The following is a 21,584-nucleotide window of genomic DNA, read 5'->3' as shown; positions in this document are numbered from 1 at the left end:
CAATTAACAGTACAAGGTCAAAATAATCCCCCTTCACAGGGCATATTATTATTTTGATGTTTTTGAAAGGTCACAATAAACGGTACAAGATCAAAATAATCCCCCTTCATAGTGCATGCTATTATATTGATGTTTTTGAAAGATCACAATAAACGGTACAAGGATAAAATAATCCCCCTTCATAGTGCCTATTATTTTGATGTTTTTGGAAAAGGTCACAATACATGGTACAAAGTCAAAATAATCACCCTTCATAGGGTATATTATTCTTTTGATGTTTTTAGGAGAGGGAGGGGATTTCAAATAAGTTTCAAATAAATACCATCACTATATGGAGATTTGATGCACATTTAAATCCTTCCTAATAACTGAAGTTTATATTGATTATGGTTTGTCCTGATTTCAGATTAAATACTATAAATCTAAAATCTGTAACTCCATGGTGACTCTACTGATAATTATTATGGTTTGTCCTGATTTCAGATTAAATACTATAAATCTAAAATCTGTAACTCCATGGTGACTCTACTGATATTTATAATGAAGTGTGTAAGTTATAATAGATTGATTGTCACAAATGCACGGTAAAACGTGTGCAGAAAAAAAATGTTATTGACATTCCAGGCCATTTTGAGGGTGGAATAAAAAAGTACATATAGTGTAAGTATGATGCTCTCTCGATCTTTATTTTGAATTAGGTTTGATTTCCATTTCAAAAAATCATCTAAAGATGTGGTGAAAGAAACAATAAGGAATGTGTAGGAGCCTTGCAGATAAAATATCACAATAACAAGAACATTTGAATAGAAGCCTTGCAGTTAAAAATATCACAATAACAAGAACAATTGAAAAAGAACCGTAATCCAATAACATCACCAATAACAATAGAAAAAGGACCATAATCCAGTAACATCACCAATATAAAAAAATATTTAAAAAGACAAATATCCAGAACAAAAAATAAAATAAATACAAAACTGAAGGGCATTTTGTAATAACACCAATAACGGCTTTTGGTAAACAGATTAAATTTCAATTGAAAGTTTAAAGCTTTAACAAATATTCATATCTTTTAGTATCTTGTTGAAAGATAACATTACAAATACTTTTCTGTATTAAAATGTATCCAGTGAGTAACAAAATATAAACCTAACAAGGTTAGGAGCAGAGCACACTCGAGTTTTCTAAACCAAACTGTTTGTATAGTTGGTAAGTTATTTGATCTAACAAGTATTTGAATCTTATTTCAGTAATTTACTTCGAGACACAAACATTGATTATGATTTGCGTTCCTTTTTGTTCACTATCTAACAATGACCATGACTTTTGACCTCGACCTGAATTGCATTCTTGATGTACAGTTTTGTTGATAGATGCCTGTGATAATCATGCTACAGCTTTAACCTCCTTGACATTGGCTACAACTGGGGCAATCATGTCAAGGACTTTTGTCCAAATGACACCCCTAGGCCGAGTATATAATGGCTTTCAGATTTTGGGTGTAGGTTAGTAAATTATCAAAGTATTTTAATGGTTACATTGGTTTTATCAAAATATATGATTGCATGCTAATTAATTTAAAATGTTTGGTTAAGTAAACAAAATGGATAAAAACAACTTAAAAATAATTATGATTAAAAGATGCATCGTTTTTACACTTGAAAACAAACTTGCTTAGAGTTTATTAATTTTATTTTTTTTACATTTTGTAGATGTATTACCGGTATGCACTTTTAAGTGTACAATAAACTTTTGTAAGTTGTTTTTTAACGGATGAATCATGCACTGATAATGTATACATTTTGGCCGTGCTCTGTGAAAATTGAGTTTAATGCATGTGCGGAAAGTGTCGTCCCAGATTAGCCTGTGCAGTCTGGAAAGGCTTATCAGGGACAATACTTTCCGCGTTTATGATATTTTTTCGTTTCAAGAAAGTCTTTTCTAAGCAAAAATCAAGTCTAGGCAGAAAGTGTCGACCCTGATTAGCCTGTGCACACTGCACCGGCTTACCTGGGAGGACACTTTAGGCACATGCATTAAACCCCCTTTTCACAGAGTGAGGCTCATATTATTTTATCATTTTTTTTTAGTCCACACAATGATACAGGTAGCATATTTCTAAATTTCAATTCAATTCAAACCAAGTCATATTGCATCTATGAGTGTTGAAATAGTTTCACAGTCATTTATGTAGTTGATCAAAGAAATATACACAAGTTTTTTAAAAGGCTACATAAAATATACTCATGTAAATTGCGACTTGTTAAACAGATTTAAGCTTTGTTTAATATTAAATCCAATGAATACATATATTAATTTGTATAACCAATAAAGTTTCTACAATGAACGTTTTTTTAAATTACATCTTTCCACACTGGAGTTTCATTTGGAGAATCTCCTAAATTTCTAATCAGGCCTTTTCCCAAGCAAGATAAAAAAAGCCATGTATAGTTCATATGTAAATGTCTAAGAGTAAAATGCCCCAAAATAAAAAAATCAAGCCAAAATTATCAAACATGTCCTACGGGTTCATTTTAAAGAGGCCTTTTCACGTTTTGGCAAATGGACAAAATTTAAACAAATTGTTAAAGATTTTCAATTTTCTTTGTAGTTATGATATTTGTGAGGAAACAGTAAAATTGAACATTTTCCATGCTCTAAAATATCCATTATATGCATCTTTTGAAGATTTAAAACCTGAAAATTATTAAACGTTGCAACTTGAATCTATTAAATAATTTTAAGAGTTCTGTTGTTGTCGTTATATTTTTGGGAAACTACGAGGATTGCTTATATAAAGTATAAAATACATCGCTCATTGTATGAGCATGTATGGCTGAGTGGTCTAAGCAATAGACTTTTACTCCAGGAGTCAGTGGTTTGAGTCCTGTTGAGGGTTACTTTTTTTTTCTTTATTTAATTGTATTCTTGTTTTTTACTGGAGCTTTTAAGATTCAATGTTTACATATATCATTATAAAGCATTTAATGACAAACTTTAATACATGCTGAAATCTGTGAAAAGGCCCCTTTAATATGGGCAATAAATGTTTGAAAAATTAAGTCATTCGGGAGAAACAAGGTTACCAAAAACTTAAACAGTGATAGGAAGCTGATGCCAGACAAGTAGAATAGCTTGCATTTTCTTTGAAACGTTGAGATTAAAAGAAGGGGGTAATCATGTGACGATCAAGATGGCAACGTCGGTGTCAAAACAGGTACTTTTTGCAGTTTTTTTTTACCCTTTTTTACCTTTGTTTAATTTATAAATGCCACTCACTTGCCAGCTATGTCAGTACAAAACTGATAAGCGTATATTTCCTATATATATTCGCTTAATATCTCAACTTTATTCGCTATGAATTTTCTTAGCAGGAGCTGTCATTTTGTGATCCAGCTAAGAAATTTATAACGGCAAAAATATCCTTATTGGGCACGAACGTCTTGCCATCTTGATCATTACGTGATTAAAATCAACATAACATATTAATAAATAATTTAATATCAGTTTAAAGTGATCTAATATGACTAGAGTTGAATCTTCTTTACGCGAGTCGGCAGCTCCACTGCGCTAACAGTTAAAGGCCACATTCCACCAATAATTCCAGCCTGAATTGACACACCAGAGGCTACAGCCAACTCAGGGTCTATAGACGTGTTTGGCTCTTTCGCCAAATATTCCTTTATCAATTCCCTTACTTTCGGAATACGTGTTGAACCTCCAACTAGAACCACTTCATCGATATCCTCTCTTGTCATTTCTACAGCCTCTAACACTTTCTGAATGGGCTCAAGCACCTTTTTAAACAAATCCGCATTTAAATCCTCAAACAGCTCTCGAGTTATTTTCTCACTGAACGTTTTTGACAACGAGTGAAGCCAGAGTTTGATTTCGCATTCACGGGTGTTTGTTAGATTGATCTTGATGTCCTCGACATGTAGCAGGAGACCCTGTAGATCTTCTTTGTCTGTGAGGGGTGCCCCGTATCGCTGAACGATCACCTTTTTCAGGTACTGTAACAGTCTCTGGTTGAAGTCTTGGCCACCAAGTCTGTTGTTACCTGTCAAACATCACAGACAAGTTGTATAATATGCTGAGTTGTGTTTGTTGTCTTCTTGATTGTGGGCTAGTGTTTTATGCTAATAATTAGTAATTCTTGTGCAATTAGGCCATGTCTAGTGCTTTTCTTTAATGGCTATTGCGCCTATAATATATCCATTGCTTTGTGCTATGTATAGTACTTATGTGCTATGGGCCATATCTAGTTCTTTTCTTTAATGGCTATTGCGCCTTTAATATGTCCATTGCTTTGTGCTATGTATAGTACTTTTGTGCTATGTCTAGTGTTTAATTGTGGGCAATGTCTAGTGTTTTGGTGCTATGTCAAGAGCTTCTTTGCTATATCTAGTGAATTTGTGCTGTCTAATGCTTTTTTGTAATGTCTAGTGCTTATGTGTTATGTCTAGCGCTTATGTGTTATGTCAAGTGCTACATGCTATGACTAGTGATTTTCACGATGTCAAGGGCTTTTGTGCAATAGCTTTCAACATCTACTACTTTGTACCATGTCTAGAGCTTTTGTTTAATGTCAAGTGCGTTTGTTCTATGTCTTGTGCCTTTGTGCTATGTCTAGTGCTCTTGTTCTAACCTATTTTTTGTGTTGCTATGTCCAGTGTGTATGTGCTATGTCTAGTGTGTATGTGCTATGTCTTGTGCATATGTGCTATGTCTATTGTGTATGTGCTATGTCTAGTGCATATGTGCTTGGTTTAGTGTGTATGTGCTATGTATAGTGTGTATATGCTATGTCTAGTGTATATGTGCTATTTCTAGTATGTATGTGCTATGTCTAGTGTGTATGTGCTATGTCTAGTGCGTATGTGCTTTATATAGTGTGTATGTGCTATGTCTAATGTGTATGTCATATGTCTAGTGCCTATGTGCTATGTCTAGTGTATATGTGCTATTTCTAGTATGTATGCGCTATGTCTAGTGTGTATGTGCTATGCCTAGTACCTATGTGCTAAGTCTAGTGTATATGTACTATGTCTCGTGTGCATGTACTATGTCTAGTGAGTATGTGCTATGTCTAGTGTGTATGTGCTATGTCTAGTGTGTATGTGATATGTCTAGTGTGTATGTGCTATGTCTAGTGAGTATGTGCTATGTCTAGAGTGTATGTGCTATGTCTCGTTTGTATGTGCTATGATTATAGCTTTGTGCTGCTTCAGACTATTTTGTCAGGAACTCATCTGATATAAATAATAAACCTCATGGTTTCAGTTTTAAGTTTTCCTCCGACTGTTGCATTAAAAGTGTCACTTTGTTTTTATTATATTAAAATAATTTAGAATGTATGTTTGTTGATCTGACAATAATCAATACAATGAGTCTGATTCTTTAGATGAGGAATTTAAAAATGATATGGAGTAAATTAATTTGAATTAAACATTACTTGACATCTTCATAATTGAACTCATAAGTCAGGTCTGGATGAGCAAAGATAGTAATTCTAAATGTCTTGTTTATGTTATCTCTGACTGCTCCAAAGAGTGTGCTACAAAATCACGAAATTACCAGAGGTTATTAAGGAGGTAGGCAAGTAGAAACAAATTATTTAATCAGGCCTTTTAAACTTGTTCACTAACGGTTAACCATAAATATTAGCCTGGTGGAGTAAAGTGTGTAAAGTGTCTTCCCAGATTAGCTTATCAGGGACTACACTTTCCTCTCTATGGAATTGTGTGTTTAAAGGAGGTCTCTGTGGACTGCCCAGGCTAATCGGGGACGATACTTTATGCACATGCATTAAGACCACTATTCCTAGAGCGAGGCTTATTGTTCCTTACCAGACATGGCCTGGGTGAGGAACATTCCCCCCTGCACGTTGAGCAGGGACACGTCCAGGGTGCCTCCCCCTAGGTCCACCACGATCACGTTCTGCAGACCCAGGCGGTTGTGAAGGCCGTAAGCAAGGGCCGCCGCAGTGGGCTCGTTAATTATTCGCAACACCTCCAACCCTGTATAATTACAAAATGAGGTATATTATATTTTTTTATACCCAGGAAAAAAAGATTGTTGGCAAGGGAGGCTTCAGTGAGTTTGTTGATTATCTGCCGTGGTTCGGTCGATATGGTGTCCGCCTAGCGACAGTGAAGGTCATGGGTTCAACCCCACTGTGGGAGTTTTCATTAGATCACCCCCAAAAGACACCAAGTACTGGTTCTAGTCCCAGGAAACAGACTTGAGAGGCTGTCAATAAGCCTTTGGCTTTCCATGGAATTGTGAACAAATTAATAGGTTTAAACCTATTTTTGGCAACACCTCCAGTCCTGAAGAATTACTCAAAGGAAGAACAAGGGACAAAATTGTAATAAAACCAGGTTTTCAATTTGAAAATAAAGTCTGATAAAGGGAGACAATTCAAAATGTGCATTGTTACCCCCTTGTGTAAGATTCAATATATTTTTACTCGTGGCGACCTTGATTTCAATTTAAAAAAAAAAGTATGATAAAAGGAGACCAACTCAAAATGTGCATTGTTACTGATCAAAGTTACCCCCCTTGTTTCAAAATAAATCTTTTTAGTCATGGCGACCTTGACCTTGGAGATATTGACGTAATTCTTTCGCGCGACACACCGTGAACAAATGTGTCAAATGATTTGAAAACCTCACAATGAATGACATAGTTATGGCCCGGACAAGCTTGTTCTGTCCGCCCGCCAGCCCGCCGACATTCGCCAATCTAATAAGCAGTTATTTTCTTCGGAAAACCTGGTTAAAAATATGCCAAATTTTCAATTTTGTGTGAATGACTCATATTGCAAATGACAGTGCAATCTCTGCTATAGTCAACATAAAATGCGGAGGGAAGCACTTCCCTTTTTCTAAAATGATTAAATTTAAACTATGAGTATGCTATATCAATGAAGTGTAAATGTTCGAAACACTTTTCATGCCAAATGATCATACATTCCTAGTTATTTGCTATTGAACATGGCTAACAATAGCTGCAAGAGGTATTAGTCACATTGTGACAAACATCTAATTAAGATTTTTATTGGAGTTGTTTTCAAAAGTATGTCGATAATTTACCTAATCTATCAGCAATCTTTCAAAAGCAAAACCAAAAACTAAATCAATACCATTTAAGTGCACATACTTAAGCAACCTCTTCAAGACATGAAAGAGAAAGACCTTTAGATTATTAATTTAATTAACATGCCATTGACTTCACAATTTCATTTAACCGAGATAATAGAACCTCATAAAACAAGTCTTATATTTGCTCTTTTAATGTTATGAAGAAAAAGCTGCAGCAAAACACAATTCAAATCACCAAAATTTGCTCGCTTGTAAAGATTAAAAATTTTATGAACAGCAGAGTAAGCCCTCCATTAAGGGTATAACTTAAACTTTAAATTATTTCTAAAACCAACCTGCTTATCAGGGCCAACACTTTGTTTTTATGGTATTTTTTATTGCAATATGCACAGGCTAATCTGGGATGACACTTTATGCACATGCATTCAGCCTGTTTTGATCCAGAGAAAGACTCATATCCAACTAACCTGCTAATACCGCTGCTTTCTTGGTGTGATTTCTCTGCTTCGCATCAAACTCTGCCGGGACAGAGAGCACCACTTTAAGTACAGGCGCACTAAGATTATTAGCAGCAGCCTCCCGAAGTGTTCCGATGATTATGCTGCCGACCTCCTCCGGGTAAACGTGTCGCTCTGTTCCGTTCACGAGGACGATGAAATAAGCCATACCGTCTTGGTCAGCAGCAATCTGGCATATGGAAACATGAGTTGAGTATAAAACCTACAGAAAAATCATTATTATATGGGGGACATACATTTTCTTGGTTTTATAGGTTAATGGATCAATGAATTAAACACAAACACATCCAAAAATGACCAACCAAAATTCCTTAATTTTTTCCAAATTCAGAAATCCAGAAATTCATGTACATCTAGTATGCACAAAAAGTCTATTTTTAAAACTAACACGAAATTACATGAGTTTACAGTATTTAAGCTTAATTGCATTGAATCTCAAGGCTAAATATGATTCTATTGGAAAGATAATTTGACAATTATTACATAATACACAAGATAAGTATTGATGCAAAGCATCAAAGGGCGTCGGGAATTTCAGTGTAAAAGGCACTCAATAAAGTTACATGGAACGATTTCTTTTCTACTGTAAATATCAATATATTGGCCGATTATTTTAAACAAAATAGAAAAAGATACTGGTATAACCATTATCTATGATTTTGTGTTATAACCCCCAAATAACCATTATCTATGATGTTGTGTTATACCCCCAAATAACCATTATCTATGATTTTGTGTTGTAACCCCCAAATATTTCATAGCTCATTTGATTTACATTGGTTTCCCTTGTTTTTTACTGCTGGCATCCGTGTGCAGTTTTCATTAATGGAACAGAACTGTGTAGGTTTTAAAAAATCTGCTTCATCTTGTAAGCGTTATTTCATATTTTTCTCAACTTCTCAACTTCAAGGGGAGATTATTCTGAACTTATTCTTACGTTGCTCATTTACGATAGGGGTTGAGTACTCATTGATATGAAAACACTCTAAAAGTTTTCATGTGTTTACGAACTCCCCCACCCTCTCACACATATTTATCATGGGCATAATAAAAACAAAAAATGGTTACAATAAAACAGCATATTTATTTAAACTAAAATGTCTTCATCAAAACAAAAAGTTAACATAGACACAAATAAAAGAATTTGATTCTACTGGGGCTCGAACATTGGGCCTCTCACATGTGAAGCGAGCGTGTAACCACTACACTACGGAACCGCTTGAAAAATCACCTTTTAACTAAGATATTTATAAGCTATTAATAGTCGGTTTAAATGTAAACCCGGAAGTTTAAACGCTGGATAGTGAGCGGGGTTAAAGGTCCATACCAAAAGGTCCATACCACTGGCACAGGTCATGCCTGCGGCCTTCTATATGTGGTTCTTAAAAAAACAACTTGTAGAAGGATAGTAATGAGACTGGGGTGCTGTGATGGTGCTCCTCATTGATAAGCGCCTGCTTCCTTTATCAAGACTCATTATTACAATTAATAATACGTGTCGCTCTATAGCGCCTTTATTAGTAACTAGGTGGTTGCTAGGATAGTGGAACAAAGAAGTTTGGTTTTTATACAAAACCAGAAAGTTTCACCTGTTCGCGTATTTGCCCAGTCCCTGTGATATTATTGCCCAGTCCCTGTGATCAGTTATTAATTAAAACAATTAGATTTGCATTATGGGCAATAAATGTTGTAGTAAATGTTATAGGCACAAATGCAGTATTTATCTACACTAATTTACACAAAAAATCACCACTATGCAAGATATTCTGACAACAAAAATATATACATTGATCCGTAAAATAACTTCTCCTCCTATAAGCGAAAAAAAACGTATAACATACTAGTGCTGCACTTCAGTGCGACGCCAACAAGTAATAGCATAACTGGCTTATCAAACATTGTCATAATTTAGAGGGGGTAACCATGTGACTAACAATATTGCAACATCTATTCCGAGACAGGTATTTTTTCGCGTTTCATACATTTATTACTTGTTTTAATATTTGTTCTTTATCTCAACTTTACTCACTGAGAATTTTCCTCACGGATCACAAAATTACAGCCCCCAATAAAAAACATAAATATGATATAAAAATGCTGATCACTTTCTTGCTGATATGGCTGGAAAGTGAGCAGCATTTAAACAATCAATACAAGTAGTAAAGGGTACTATATGACTGTGAAAAATACCTGCTTCTCCATGGAAATCGCAATCTTGTTTGTCACATGATTACCCCCTCTGTATTTAAATTAGCCAAGAACATAAAGGGGTATGATCATGGAAACACCCCACCCCAGAAGATGAAAGTAGCCACTTTACTTCTTTGAAAAGATCTTGTAAAAAATATATCAATTTGTAAAGAAACTTGGCACTCAAAAGGAGAAAATTGTAAGATGGGCAGAAAAATCCCCCCGTCCCCAAAACATATCAGGAAAACACCTTCGCAAACATCAATGGTATTTGTTATCAAAATGCAGTAAATACGGTGTCCTCTTAGCGACTGAGATGTCAAAGGTTTTATCCCCATAGAAGCGTTCTTAAAACCTCTCCCAAAAAAACAAAGTACTGGTTTGCCCAGGAAACATGCTCGGGAATGTTTAAAAAAGCATTAAGGCTTTCCATGCAATCAAGCTGAAATAAATAGGTTTTAACAAGACTATTGCCAAGCAATGAAAGTCCCCTACCGGCTCCACCATTGTCAGAAATTCCACCATTGTCAGGATATTTTTTTGTTGTTGCCATAGCAACCAGAATTTTTGACGTAGGAACAAAATGAAATGACGTGCATAATGTCCATATTGCCATCTATCCTTGTTGGAAGTCTCATTAAAAAAATATGAAGAACTTTTAAAGTTATCGCAGGATCCAGAAAACCACCATTTTCAGCAGTATTTCTAGTCTATTTGTTGCCATAGCAACCAGAATTTTTGACGTAGGAACAAAATAAATAAAAGTGCATAATGTCCATATTTCCATCTATCCATTTTTCAAGTTTCATGAAAAAATATGAAGAACTTTTAAAGTTATCACAGGATCCAGAAAACCACCATTTTCAGCAGTATTTGTAGTCTATTTGTTGCCATAGCAACCAGAATTTTTGACGTATAAACAAAATGAAATGACGTGCATAATGTCCATATTGCCATCTATTCATGTTTCAAGTTTCATGAAAAAATATTAAGAACTTTAAAAGTTATCGCAGGGTCCAGAAAAGTGTGACAGACTCACAGACTCACAGACTGACAGACACACAGAGCGCAAACCACAAGTCCCCTCCGGTGAAACCGGTAGAGGACTAATAAACTGCAACACACTAATCACCTTGAAGGAGTACCGTTCCTGGGCCTGAGCTATCTCCTGCGGTGTAAACACTTTGCCAATGAACCTCTTGGCATCATACAGGGTGTTTTGAGGATTGTGTTCCTCTTGGGCAACTGCATCATAACCCACCAAGGTCTGCCCTGATTCACTGAAAACAAAAATGGAAATAAAGTAAGCACAAATTATCTTTCCATTCATTTGAGCCACACTCTTGGAAAGCAAGGCTTACTGCAATTGATTAAAGTGTCGTTTTAGATTAGCCTGTCTGGTCTGCTTTCTGCGTTTAATGGGATCTTTTCACGCTTTGGTAAATTGACAAAATTGAAAAAAGTTGTTTCAGATTCGCAAATTTTCGTTTTAGTTATGATATTTGTGAGGAAACAGTAATACTGAACATTTACCATGGTCTAATATAGCCATTATATGCATCTTTTGACGATTTTAAAACCTAAAAATTATAAAGCGTTGCAACACGAAACGATTGAATAATTTGGAGAGTTCTGTTTTTGTCGTTAAATTTTGTGAAACTACGAAGATTGCTTATATAAGGTATAAAATACTTCACGTATATGTACTCGGCGATTACTTCAGGACTCTGGCAGGACTCCAGGGGTCACTGGTTCGAAACCTGGTCCGGGCAATATTCTTTTCCTTTTTTTAATTTTATTCTTGATTTTTTACTGGAGCTTTTACGATCCAATGTTTACATTTATCGAAATAAAGCATTTAATGAATAAGTTAAAAAATGCCAAAATCTGTGAAAAGGCCCCTTTAAGGTATTTTTTGTTTAAACTAGGGCTCTTCAAAGATAATCCAGTTGAGGTAGAAAGTGTTTTCCCTGTACAGTCTCATCTAGGATGACACTTTATGCACATGCATTAACCCCGGTTATCCCACAGCAAAACAAATTCTTAGAAAAAGCTTTTAGACTTACATATTAATGGCAACAGTTAGTTATTAATATGAACTTTGTGTTTTCTTAATTATAAGTAATGTTTTTTTACATCAAATCGATAACTTTGTCTCAACTCAACTCAAACAATTTTATTTAAGTAAATACAGGCCACCGGCCCAAAAATACACAATATAAACAAATTATATACAATCACATACATGAAGTTGCCTTTTAACTATTTTTATCCTTATTTAATCATACATATTTAGATAAATATATAAATACATACAAATTGATGTTGTTTCACATGTAGATATACATTGTACATATAAATACAAAGTTATGAATTGATGTTGTTTAACAGATGGTATACAAAACTTGCAACTTTATGGATAATTTCATCATTATTTGCTCCCATTAATGAATTAAAATCAGATATTGAACATCCCCCATGGTACCAATTAAAAAGATATTGGGTACAGATGTCTCTGTGTTTAAAACAATGGAAAAATGCAAGAAATTCAACATCAACAACATGTATATTATTGTTATCCAGACAAAAATAACATAGTCTATCATCAAATGGGATATTTAATTGTCTACCAATCTCAATATTTAATTTGTGATTAGAACATCTTAATTTAGAAAATGCAATTTTATGTTTAAATGGTATGCGTTCTAAGGTAAGATATCTTTCAGTATTTAGCATTTGTCTAGGTTAATAATGATGTTTGCATTTATCGATAAACCAACAGTTATTTCACTCCCATAACTCATTCACCAAGTTTTCCCCATGCACTATAATCAATTTGAATATTTCTGCTTTATTGCTATATCTAAAATCTGTTGTGTGCAGTTGTCTCATGCAGCAATGGAGTTTAAATGTGTATAACAGCATCTGCCTCAATAACCAAAAACATTACAGACAAGACATTACAGCTAGGAAAACCCATATTAAAATCATGTGTACTTTGTGTGAGCTCCAAAGTTCTGTTTAAAGGGGCCTTTTCACGTTTGGGTAAATTGACAAAATAGAAAAAAGTTGTTTTAGATACGCAAATTTTCGTTTTAGTTATGATATTTGTGAGGAAACAGTTATACTCAACATTTACCATGCTCTAAAATAGCCATTAAATGCATCTTTTGACGATTTAAAAACCTGAAAATTATCAGGCGTTGCAATGCGAAACGAATTAACAATTTGGAGAGTTCTGTTGTTGTCGCTATTTTTTGTGAATCTACGAGGATTACTTATATAGAGTATAAAATACATTTGTAATTGTATCTGGAAGGATGGCCGAGTGGTCTATGTTGTAGGCTTTTTATTCCAGGACTCCAGGGATCAGTGGTTCGAGCCCTACTGAGGTTTACTTTTTTTCTTTTTTTAATTTTATTCTTTACTTTTTACTGGAGCTTTTTAGATCCAATGTTTACATTTATCAATATAAAGCATTTAGTGACAGACTTCCAAAAATGCCAAAATCTGTGAAAAGGCCCTTTTAAATACTGTTTTAAGTTTCAGAGGTAAAACTGATGCAGGGGTGGGATGAAAATTTAGACACCTCAGTGGAGGAAAATATCCAACTTCCACTACATGGTTCCACAAAAGTCTTCATTATTTAACAAATATTTAAAATACGTTAGAGCTGTCTGTATGTGACACAATCTTCATACTAAAAAGGCGTGTTTCAGCTCAAAGGAGGAGAAACTGCAGACAGTATCATTTAACCTGAATGCGATCACACTGGGGATGCACTTGTGTTTGTCTTGAACGTCCAGTATATCAACTGTCCCTGTCACTGCCTGGTACACTCCAACACAGGAGAATGTGGTTCCTGTTGATGACACAATCAATGATCAATCATCAAAATACTAATATTATTGCATTATCATTATTATTATTATAATTATTAAAATTATTGAACAGTAATCAATGTTCGAACCATAGAAATTCAGCTCAGAGATTAATTCACTAAAGTTCAAGCAGTTAATTTACAATGCTTCCCTTTCCCTATTACAATTGAAATATAGAAATACTATCCTTCGTCAGTTTTACTTTCGGTGCCCAAGTGCAAACATGTGCTCTCATTATCGAGTGAATGGCTCAGGCAGCTGTGGCCAATATTTCAAACCATGGAAGTGACATGGAGGAGGACCATAAAGAATCGGTGGGTGGAGAATCGTCGAATTCTAAATCTACAAGGAAGCTTAAGTCAAAAGTAGATACACTGGAACAGAATGTTAATAATAGAATTAGTTTGTTGGAGACGAAAATTGACAAATTTTCCTCTGTGTTGGAAAAATTATTGTCCGCAACTTCTGAAAATGAAAGTCATTCGTACGGCTCTGCAACTGGCAGGTGTGTAATGCTTACGATGACTAGGACTGTTACAGGTGGAAACTGTTCACCTCAAACCGATGATGAACTGTCTTTACTTGTTGGAAAAGATGAAAGACAGGTTGTTTTGTCTGATGATGAGTCTTCAACAGATAGTCATATAACTGATGCACCGTTGTCACAGTCTACAAAATCTGTGTTGGTAGAATTATTTGGTGATGATTCAAAACCTGACAAGAAGAAGGGTATTGGTCTGGAGACTTGTCAGAAGGAATTGCTTGATAAAATTGTGCATTCAAGCAACCCTGAGAAATTGTCATCATTTCAAGAATTAATCCACTAAGGATTCTTTTCCATTGAGTGAAGAGTGTGATTCATTTCTCAATGTACCAAGTCTAGATCCATTGATCGAAACATTATTGGCTAAGAAACATGGTTCAAAGAAGGCTACATTTTCTAAGTCTGGGGCTTCCTTGGTCACTCAACCTTACAATTGAAAGGAATTGAACGTTCTGCCTATTCAGGACAGATAGCGGCAAAAATTGGCATTTCATCATTATTGTAAACTCAACAAGCACTAGGACAGTTATTGTCATATTTAAAGGACAGTGAACCAAATCTTGACAGAGCGGTACAAACAGTCAACAACATATTTGCAATGTCTCAAAAATCGCTTGATCAGATGACACGATGTTCAGCATTCCATCATATAGTGCGGCGTAAAGCAGCTATTGCTGATACAGGAATTATAGATTATATTGACAATTCTGATGTGAATTAACTGCTCTCAAATGATGGGGTGTTTGGTAAAGAATTTGAGAATCTTTTGAAACAACGCAAAGATAGAAATAAAAAGATTGAGGAATTGTTACCAGAATTGGAGAAAAAGTCTTCTTTGAAGAGAAAGAGTCCGTTTGATCATAATAGTTCAAAGAAATTTAGATCAGAAGGAACTAGGTTTGACAGATATACTACATATGATCCATTTCGAGCGGGTTCTTTTCGTTCTGAAAGAAGAACAGGTACTCAACAAAGACCATTTGAAGGAAGACCTAGAAGAGGAGGACCTGCCAGAGAACCATTCAAAAAGCCACCAGTTCCAGCTGGGCCAGGCAGTGGGTTCAGTGCTTGATGGCTCAGTAAGAATAATGTTGTACAATCGGGAGATACCTGTAGGAGGTCGCTTAAAACACTTTCTACCAAAGTGGAAACTTGTAACTCAAGACAAATGGGTTCTGTCAATAATTCAACATGGCTACAAACTAGAGTTTAAAGAGAAACCAAAATTTAAAGTTGTAAAAGAGACAAAGATCTCAGCAAAAAATTCAAGTATTCAAAACGAGATAGACATTTTATAAAAAAAAGATGTGATTATGACTGTTCCTGCCAGTCAGAAATTAAACGGTTTTTACAGTACACTGTTTCTAGTAAAAAAGAAAACAGGGGGGTATCGACCAGTTTTCAGGATTCTGGAATCAGTGGTAAGAACTTATTAAGTTCACATTTATCCAACCCTTCATTCAAATTGCGTTGGAATCTTCAGATATCCAAAATGTATGTCAAGCAAGTATAGTGATGAAATAAAATTGGAATTTTTGTATCAAAAAATAATTTTATGAATAATATGCTTGCTTGACATACCACAATTCCCTCCCTTCTGTAAGGCGCTTGGTCGCCTAAAAGAACTAACGAAGGATAGTATTTCTATATGAACACCGTTTACAAACTTTCGGTAGACTGGTTTCTGAATTTGGGTTGATTTTAATTAACCCAAAGAAAATGAGGGCGAGTTGTAGTAAATAAACCGAAAGTATCCAAAATGTATGTCAAGCAAGTATATTATTCATAAAATTATTTTTTGATACAAACATTCCAATTTTACAAGGTGATTAGATTTCACACGTTTTTTTAACATTTATAATTAGTAGTATTTTAAAAATCGGGCAATGTAGTGCGATTCAGCAAAGATTGATTCGTCCAAAAATGTACAAACACATACATTCTCAACCCATTTAAAAACGTGAGAACCTTCATAAGTTGTGGCATGGTGTAGTTTTAAAAGCATTCCGATGAGTTTTTCGTGTGTGGCGAGAAAATGTCCACCCATTCAATCACTAACGGCATCAAACAATTGTGTACAACATACATTAGATTCTGCATGCACAAATATATTGGCTTCTTGCCGAGGTAGTAGATAATTTTGCATTTTTCCAAAAGAGATGGAGCCAATGCTTAGGAGGTGGCGTTAATGATAGGAGGTGGCGCCAATGCAGGATGTATCAATTAACAGTCGTATAACAATGGCATTATCACATGACGTAGATTTGATAGATAATGTTAATTGTTATATTAAATTTATATTAAATTTATTTTTCAACGAACATACCCTATCTATAATACAAAAGATGTAGTTTTTTAAATATATATGTGATCAACTCAATTAAGAAGTCACCAACATGAATAAAACATATTGCATGATGTATACAAAAAATGTGTAATACTCAATGAAACCAATACTTAATTTTCAACATTATCAAAATAATGCATCGACATCAATATTTGTATTCAGTATGATAATTCACAAAACAAGTATAAGATAACACTTATTCTTGAAACTTGATTTGTGGCCGTTAATCCCAATACTTAATTTACTAAAAGACCAAGGTCAACAAATCTTAATTAGGTTCGTTTATATTGTTTTTCCCACTATCAACCCCCAAAAAATGAAGATAGCCTGGTATTTTTCCGTTAACATTTTTGTATGATACATGTTAAATGTTGTTATCTTACAAAGACGAACATTTAAATCCATCAATACATTATTAGAAAACTACTTTTTCTAATTGAAAACGCACGCAATGCAAATGTGCTGAAGTAGTCAACTTACAAAACATAATGTAAGTCCTGTAAACACAATAGAAACTATAACATAAAATATTTCACTTTAAAAAATAGCTATAAATGTGCATTGGCGCCACCTCCTAATCTGAGCGCCACCTCATTGGCATTGGCTCCATATCTTTTTTTGAAAAATGCAAATTTATCTATTAGATCGGCTAAAAAGCGATGTTTTTGTGCACGCATTAATTTGTACAATTTCAAAGCAATCGTTTTATGTAATGAGCAATTTAATTGGCAGGAATTTGCTCGTCACACAGGCAAAATACATGTACATCAATTTGCTTTTACGAATTCTACCATGCAACAACTTATAAAGGTCCTCATGTTTCCAAATGTGTTGTAATTGTATGTTTGTGTACATTTTTAGATGAATTTATAATCGCTTAATCGCACTACATTGGCCGATTTTTTTAAATATTGCGAAATGTTTTGAAAAACATTTTAAAACTAATCACCCTGTAAAGTTGTCCATTAAATTTCAAAACATCCGGGCCTAAGCGCCACCTCAGAAGTTGCATTGGCTAATTTATTAATGCATCTCAAAAAAGAGGTGGCGCGCGTGATTAACGGCTGTGCCTGACTTGAAATGTAGTTTACCAAATTAAACATTACTGTATTTAGGTCATTATAATACTCTTTTTTTTGTCTACCATTGTGAGTCAATTATTGAATTAATCAGATTTGTAGCCATTTACCAATGTTTAAATGAGCTGGAAAACAGAAGATTTATGTAGTTCAAATCTCATGAAATCTTATGAAAGAACCATTATTTTGTATTTTTGAAGTCCTCCATTAAATACTTTTCTATTGTTTTTATTTAAATTGTCAAGCTCAGAAGCAAAGTGAAAATGGCTAAATGCAACCAGCATAAAACCAGAACTTAATACTGATTTAATACTGTTTGCTGCTCATAAGTAAAGAAAGGTATTATATTTAATGTGATTTTCTCAGGGACTAAAAAATACTTATCTAAGTGGTCAAGGGTAAAACTTTACCTAAATCTATACCAACAATTTTTGGCTTTGGAGGTGGAAGATATTTTTGGGCAAAGAAGCCAGCCAAAAGAACAGCAAGTATGGAAGACCCTGAAAATAAAAACAAAGACTTTTGATATAGAAACAATCATTTTGAATAAATATAACAAAAAATAAAATAGCCAACTATTACTCTTCTTAACAAAAATATGTGAACCATACACAGTGTATTATACAATTAAAGGAAACTGAAAGGGATTTTTAAAAAACTGAAGATTATGGATGATGTTTAATCCCTTATTGTCATAGTATTGGCCCTCCTCATAGTATCGTGACTTTAACGAAAAACCCTCAAGAAGTGCTGGAAAGTTAATTTTTTCAATTTTTAGAAATTGTTATTTATTTGATGGTTATCCAGAACTCCAGATTAGGGCCGTACAGCCGTAAATACGCCTTTTTCATGAAGATTTACGCATTTATTTTTATAAACTGGACGTACAATTACGGCATTAATATCCATTTTACGCATTTACGAAAAAAATCTGACCGTACCGATACATCTGAGCCAGCCGGCGTGATTAGTTGGTTCCTAACCTAACAACGCTTTTCGTTAATTTAAATTACCGAAAAGTTGTAGACTGGGTTTATATATTATTGTCTATTCTGTCGCATGATTTCCTGTAACTTGTAAATCCGTCAAAAACAATATGTCTGCGCGCAATTGAATGCCGGCTTAACCGAAAGCGGTTCAAAACAACACTTTGTTGTCATATAATGACTACATACGGTGTCGTCTAACCATCCTGACATTTAATCTGTAAACCCAGAAAAAGACATTGTCGCTCCGATATTAAACAATTTGATTGCATCGGTGGCTTAAAACGTTAGAAAACACGATGGGAAACGAATGAGACAGTAAAATAAATGTTCATTTACTTAGCTTACTATTTGGCTTGTGTTTTCTTGTCAAGTAAAAAGAAGAAATAGTATTAGTCATTAGTTTTAATGTGTAGTTGTATTTCAGAGCTCCAGATAAGGATTTGTGAAATTAGTAACGGTACTGCCACTGACAGAAAGAAAAGGAGTAACGCTTAAAATCAATTAGTACCTGTACTAGCATATCCAAAAATACAGGTAGTACTGTACTACCCGTGTTCTTGGATATTGAAGGGTGTATAACTGACTTTACAGAAACATTTGCAGCAATTATAATAAATATATGTAGCTTCTTAAACAGTTACTGTATTAGGTTTTCCATTCTTAATTATGATGCTATGTATTTTTGGATATGGTAGTACAGGTACTAATTGATTTTAAGCGTTACTCCTTTTCTTTCTGCCAGTGGCAGTACCGTTACTAATTTCACAAATCCTTATCTGGAGCTCTGGTTATCCATGAATTGAATATAACAATGATCATTCTCATGATTTCCGGTGTTCATTAGGTCATGTTAATTCCAGGGTAGTGCTTCAATATTTAAATTTACATAACACACAATTATGCATAGTAACAAATCTAAGCAACCAATCAGAAGGGCTGAAATAATGATATCATGAGAACCAATGTACATGATACAGATTACTACAGAGAGCTAAATCTAGTAAGTATTTTGTCAAAACAATGTTGATATAAATACAGTTTGTGTTGTTATGTCCAAGAATATACATTTAACTACAGATTGACTCATAACACATGAGTGTTTTTGTTTTTGTCCACTTCCAAAATTCGTATGTATTCATTAACAGGGCTGATACTAGTATCACTACGGTAACCCTAAATGAACATGTCTATGTCCAGGTGAAATTTTGTTACATCCTTACAACTCTGGCTAATTTTCAGATGTCCTTTGACAGATTTTCAGACGGATCAAAACTATGCCTGATCAACTTCACAAAAGACCGATACATAGACTGTTATAAGTTTCACTATAAAGAAAAAAATGTGGAACGCTTATCGTGCACACTGTTCGTTATCGTTTTAGGCTCAAAATATTTTGTACTTGAAATAAAACCATCTTAATGACGATATTATCCGAAAATAAGTAATCCGAAAAACTATAATGCTACTCATTTTTGATCACTCTTCATCATTTTTAAATTAAATGAATGATAAAATTGTATGTAAATGTAACACTACCTAGAATTATAAAAGCTGATCCCATTTTTATTGTAATTAAATTACAATTTGTTTCATAACCACACAAAATCTGTTGAAGTTGTCAACACAAGGATGTTTTATTCATGAAACGTGTCCGAGATTTTCATTGGCTAACTCCTCCTGCCGGATGCATGCAGGTCACAAAATACTCCAATTCCTGTGTTATTTAAGCACAACTTCAACGAAACATAAATAAATCATTTTGCTATTAGAGACCCCTATATCCGTACCGTTGCTTAAAGATAATTCTAAGCCAAATTGATGTAAACTAGTAAAATACACTTCATGTGGTTTGCAAGAAAGAAATCGACACAATCAACATCGCTTCTTTTGAGGCCGTTTGCAGTGGAATGTAACCCATGTAGGCGAAAATATTCAGAAGAACTGAAGTTCCTCATATTTCAGTGATTTAGCAGTGAAAACCAATCCTTACCCGAGCAATATCAACAACAGATAAAAATAAAACAGCTATCTACACTGTAATCATGCAGTCGAGTAAAATATGTTGATTTATTTAGAGATCGGATTCCTGTGGAGTGATTGGCCCTCCTTACAGTTCTATTTATCATCTAGTTGACTTTGCAAGGATATTTCATATAAAAGGAATTAATAAGTTAACAAAAACAATAAAAACTATTTGAAAGTGCAATTCAAACAGTCGAACACTAGTTTTGATAATACATGGTTTTATCGGTTAAATATATCAGTAGCAAATAACAGCACATGTTTTACCTTGAATTAATCGACCGTTAAAACCATGTTTTGCAAGTAGCTATTAGATGCACACGCACGATAATTTTGAAATTATTTAGCAACCCCTCTCACTCAATCTGTTTCTGAATTTAGTCAAATAATGACTATTCAAGAAATTATAGATCCTTTACAAGGTACGTGCGCAATAACTCCTTGAAGCAACGAATATCTAACAGGTGCATCGACTCACTCACTTTCTTACAGATTGTCTCATCATTGATAAAATAATAACAACGTCATTGAGGCATAGACGCACTCGCACATTTACACACAAATATACAATACAATCACTCACTGGCGCACTGACACAATAACTAATGCAATTACTTATTCACGGACGCATCGATTCGCTCTCATACGCATTAACTCGCTTACTGACGCATTAAAGGAACCTTTTCACAGATTTTGGTATGTTTTTCGGCATAGCTGTCTAAGCCAGTTTTTCACCTTACCTGACATTTGTAAGTGCCCAATAAAATTCAAATACAATTTCTCGCGGCTAGATCCGAATGAATACACTTCATTTACTCCATTGGCTGATTTTAGCATAATTCCCCAGAACATCGGCAACACGACCGCGTCTTTGTAACGATGTTAAATGCGTGTTCAGCACGTATCTA

The 21,584-nt window shown here is 34.4% G+C and overlaps 1 protein-coding gene across 1 annotated transcript; it reads right to left on the bottom strand.

The window, feature by feature from the left end:
* Positions 1 to 661: 661 nt before the first annotated feature.
* LOC127858230 (heat shock 70 kDa protein 13-like) lies at positions 662 to 20,348 on the bottom strand. Its single transcript, XM_052395212.1, has 7 exons — positions 20,191 to 20,348; positions 18,076 to 18,165; positions 13,571 to 13,676; positions 10,947 to 11,094; positions 7,574 to 7,793; positions 5,850 to 6,020; positions 662 to 4,060 (listed from the first exon to the last, which is right to left on the bottom strand). Exons 1-7 carry the CDS (start codon positions 20,213 to 20,215, stop codon positions 3,528 to 3,530), a joined length of 1,293 nt encoding a protein of 430 aa, XP_052251172.1. The 5' UTR covers positions 20,216 to 20,348; the 3' UTR covers positions 662 to 3,527.
* Positions 20,349 to 21,584: the final 1,236 nt, after the last annotated feature.

Source organism: Dreissena polymorpha, chromosome 14 (assembly GCF_020536995.1).
Source record: "Dreissena polymorpha isolate Duluth1 chromosome 14, UMN_Dpol_1.0, whole genome shotgun sequence".
Classification (NCBI taxonomy): domain Eukaryota; kingdom Metazoa; phylum Mollusca; class Bivalvia; order Myida; family Dreissenidae; genus Dreissena; species Dreissena polymorpha.
The sequence above is the reverse complement of the archived record's forward strand: the minus strand, read 5'-3'. Positions and strand labels throughout refer to the sequence as shown.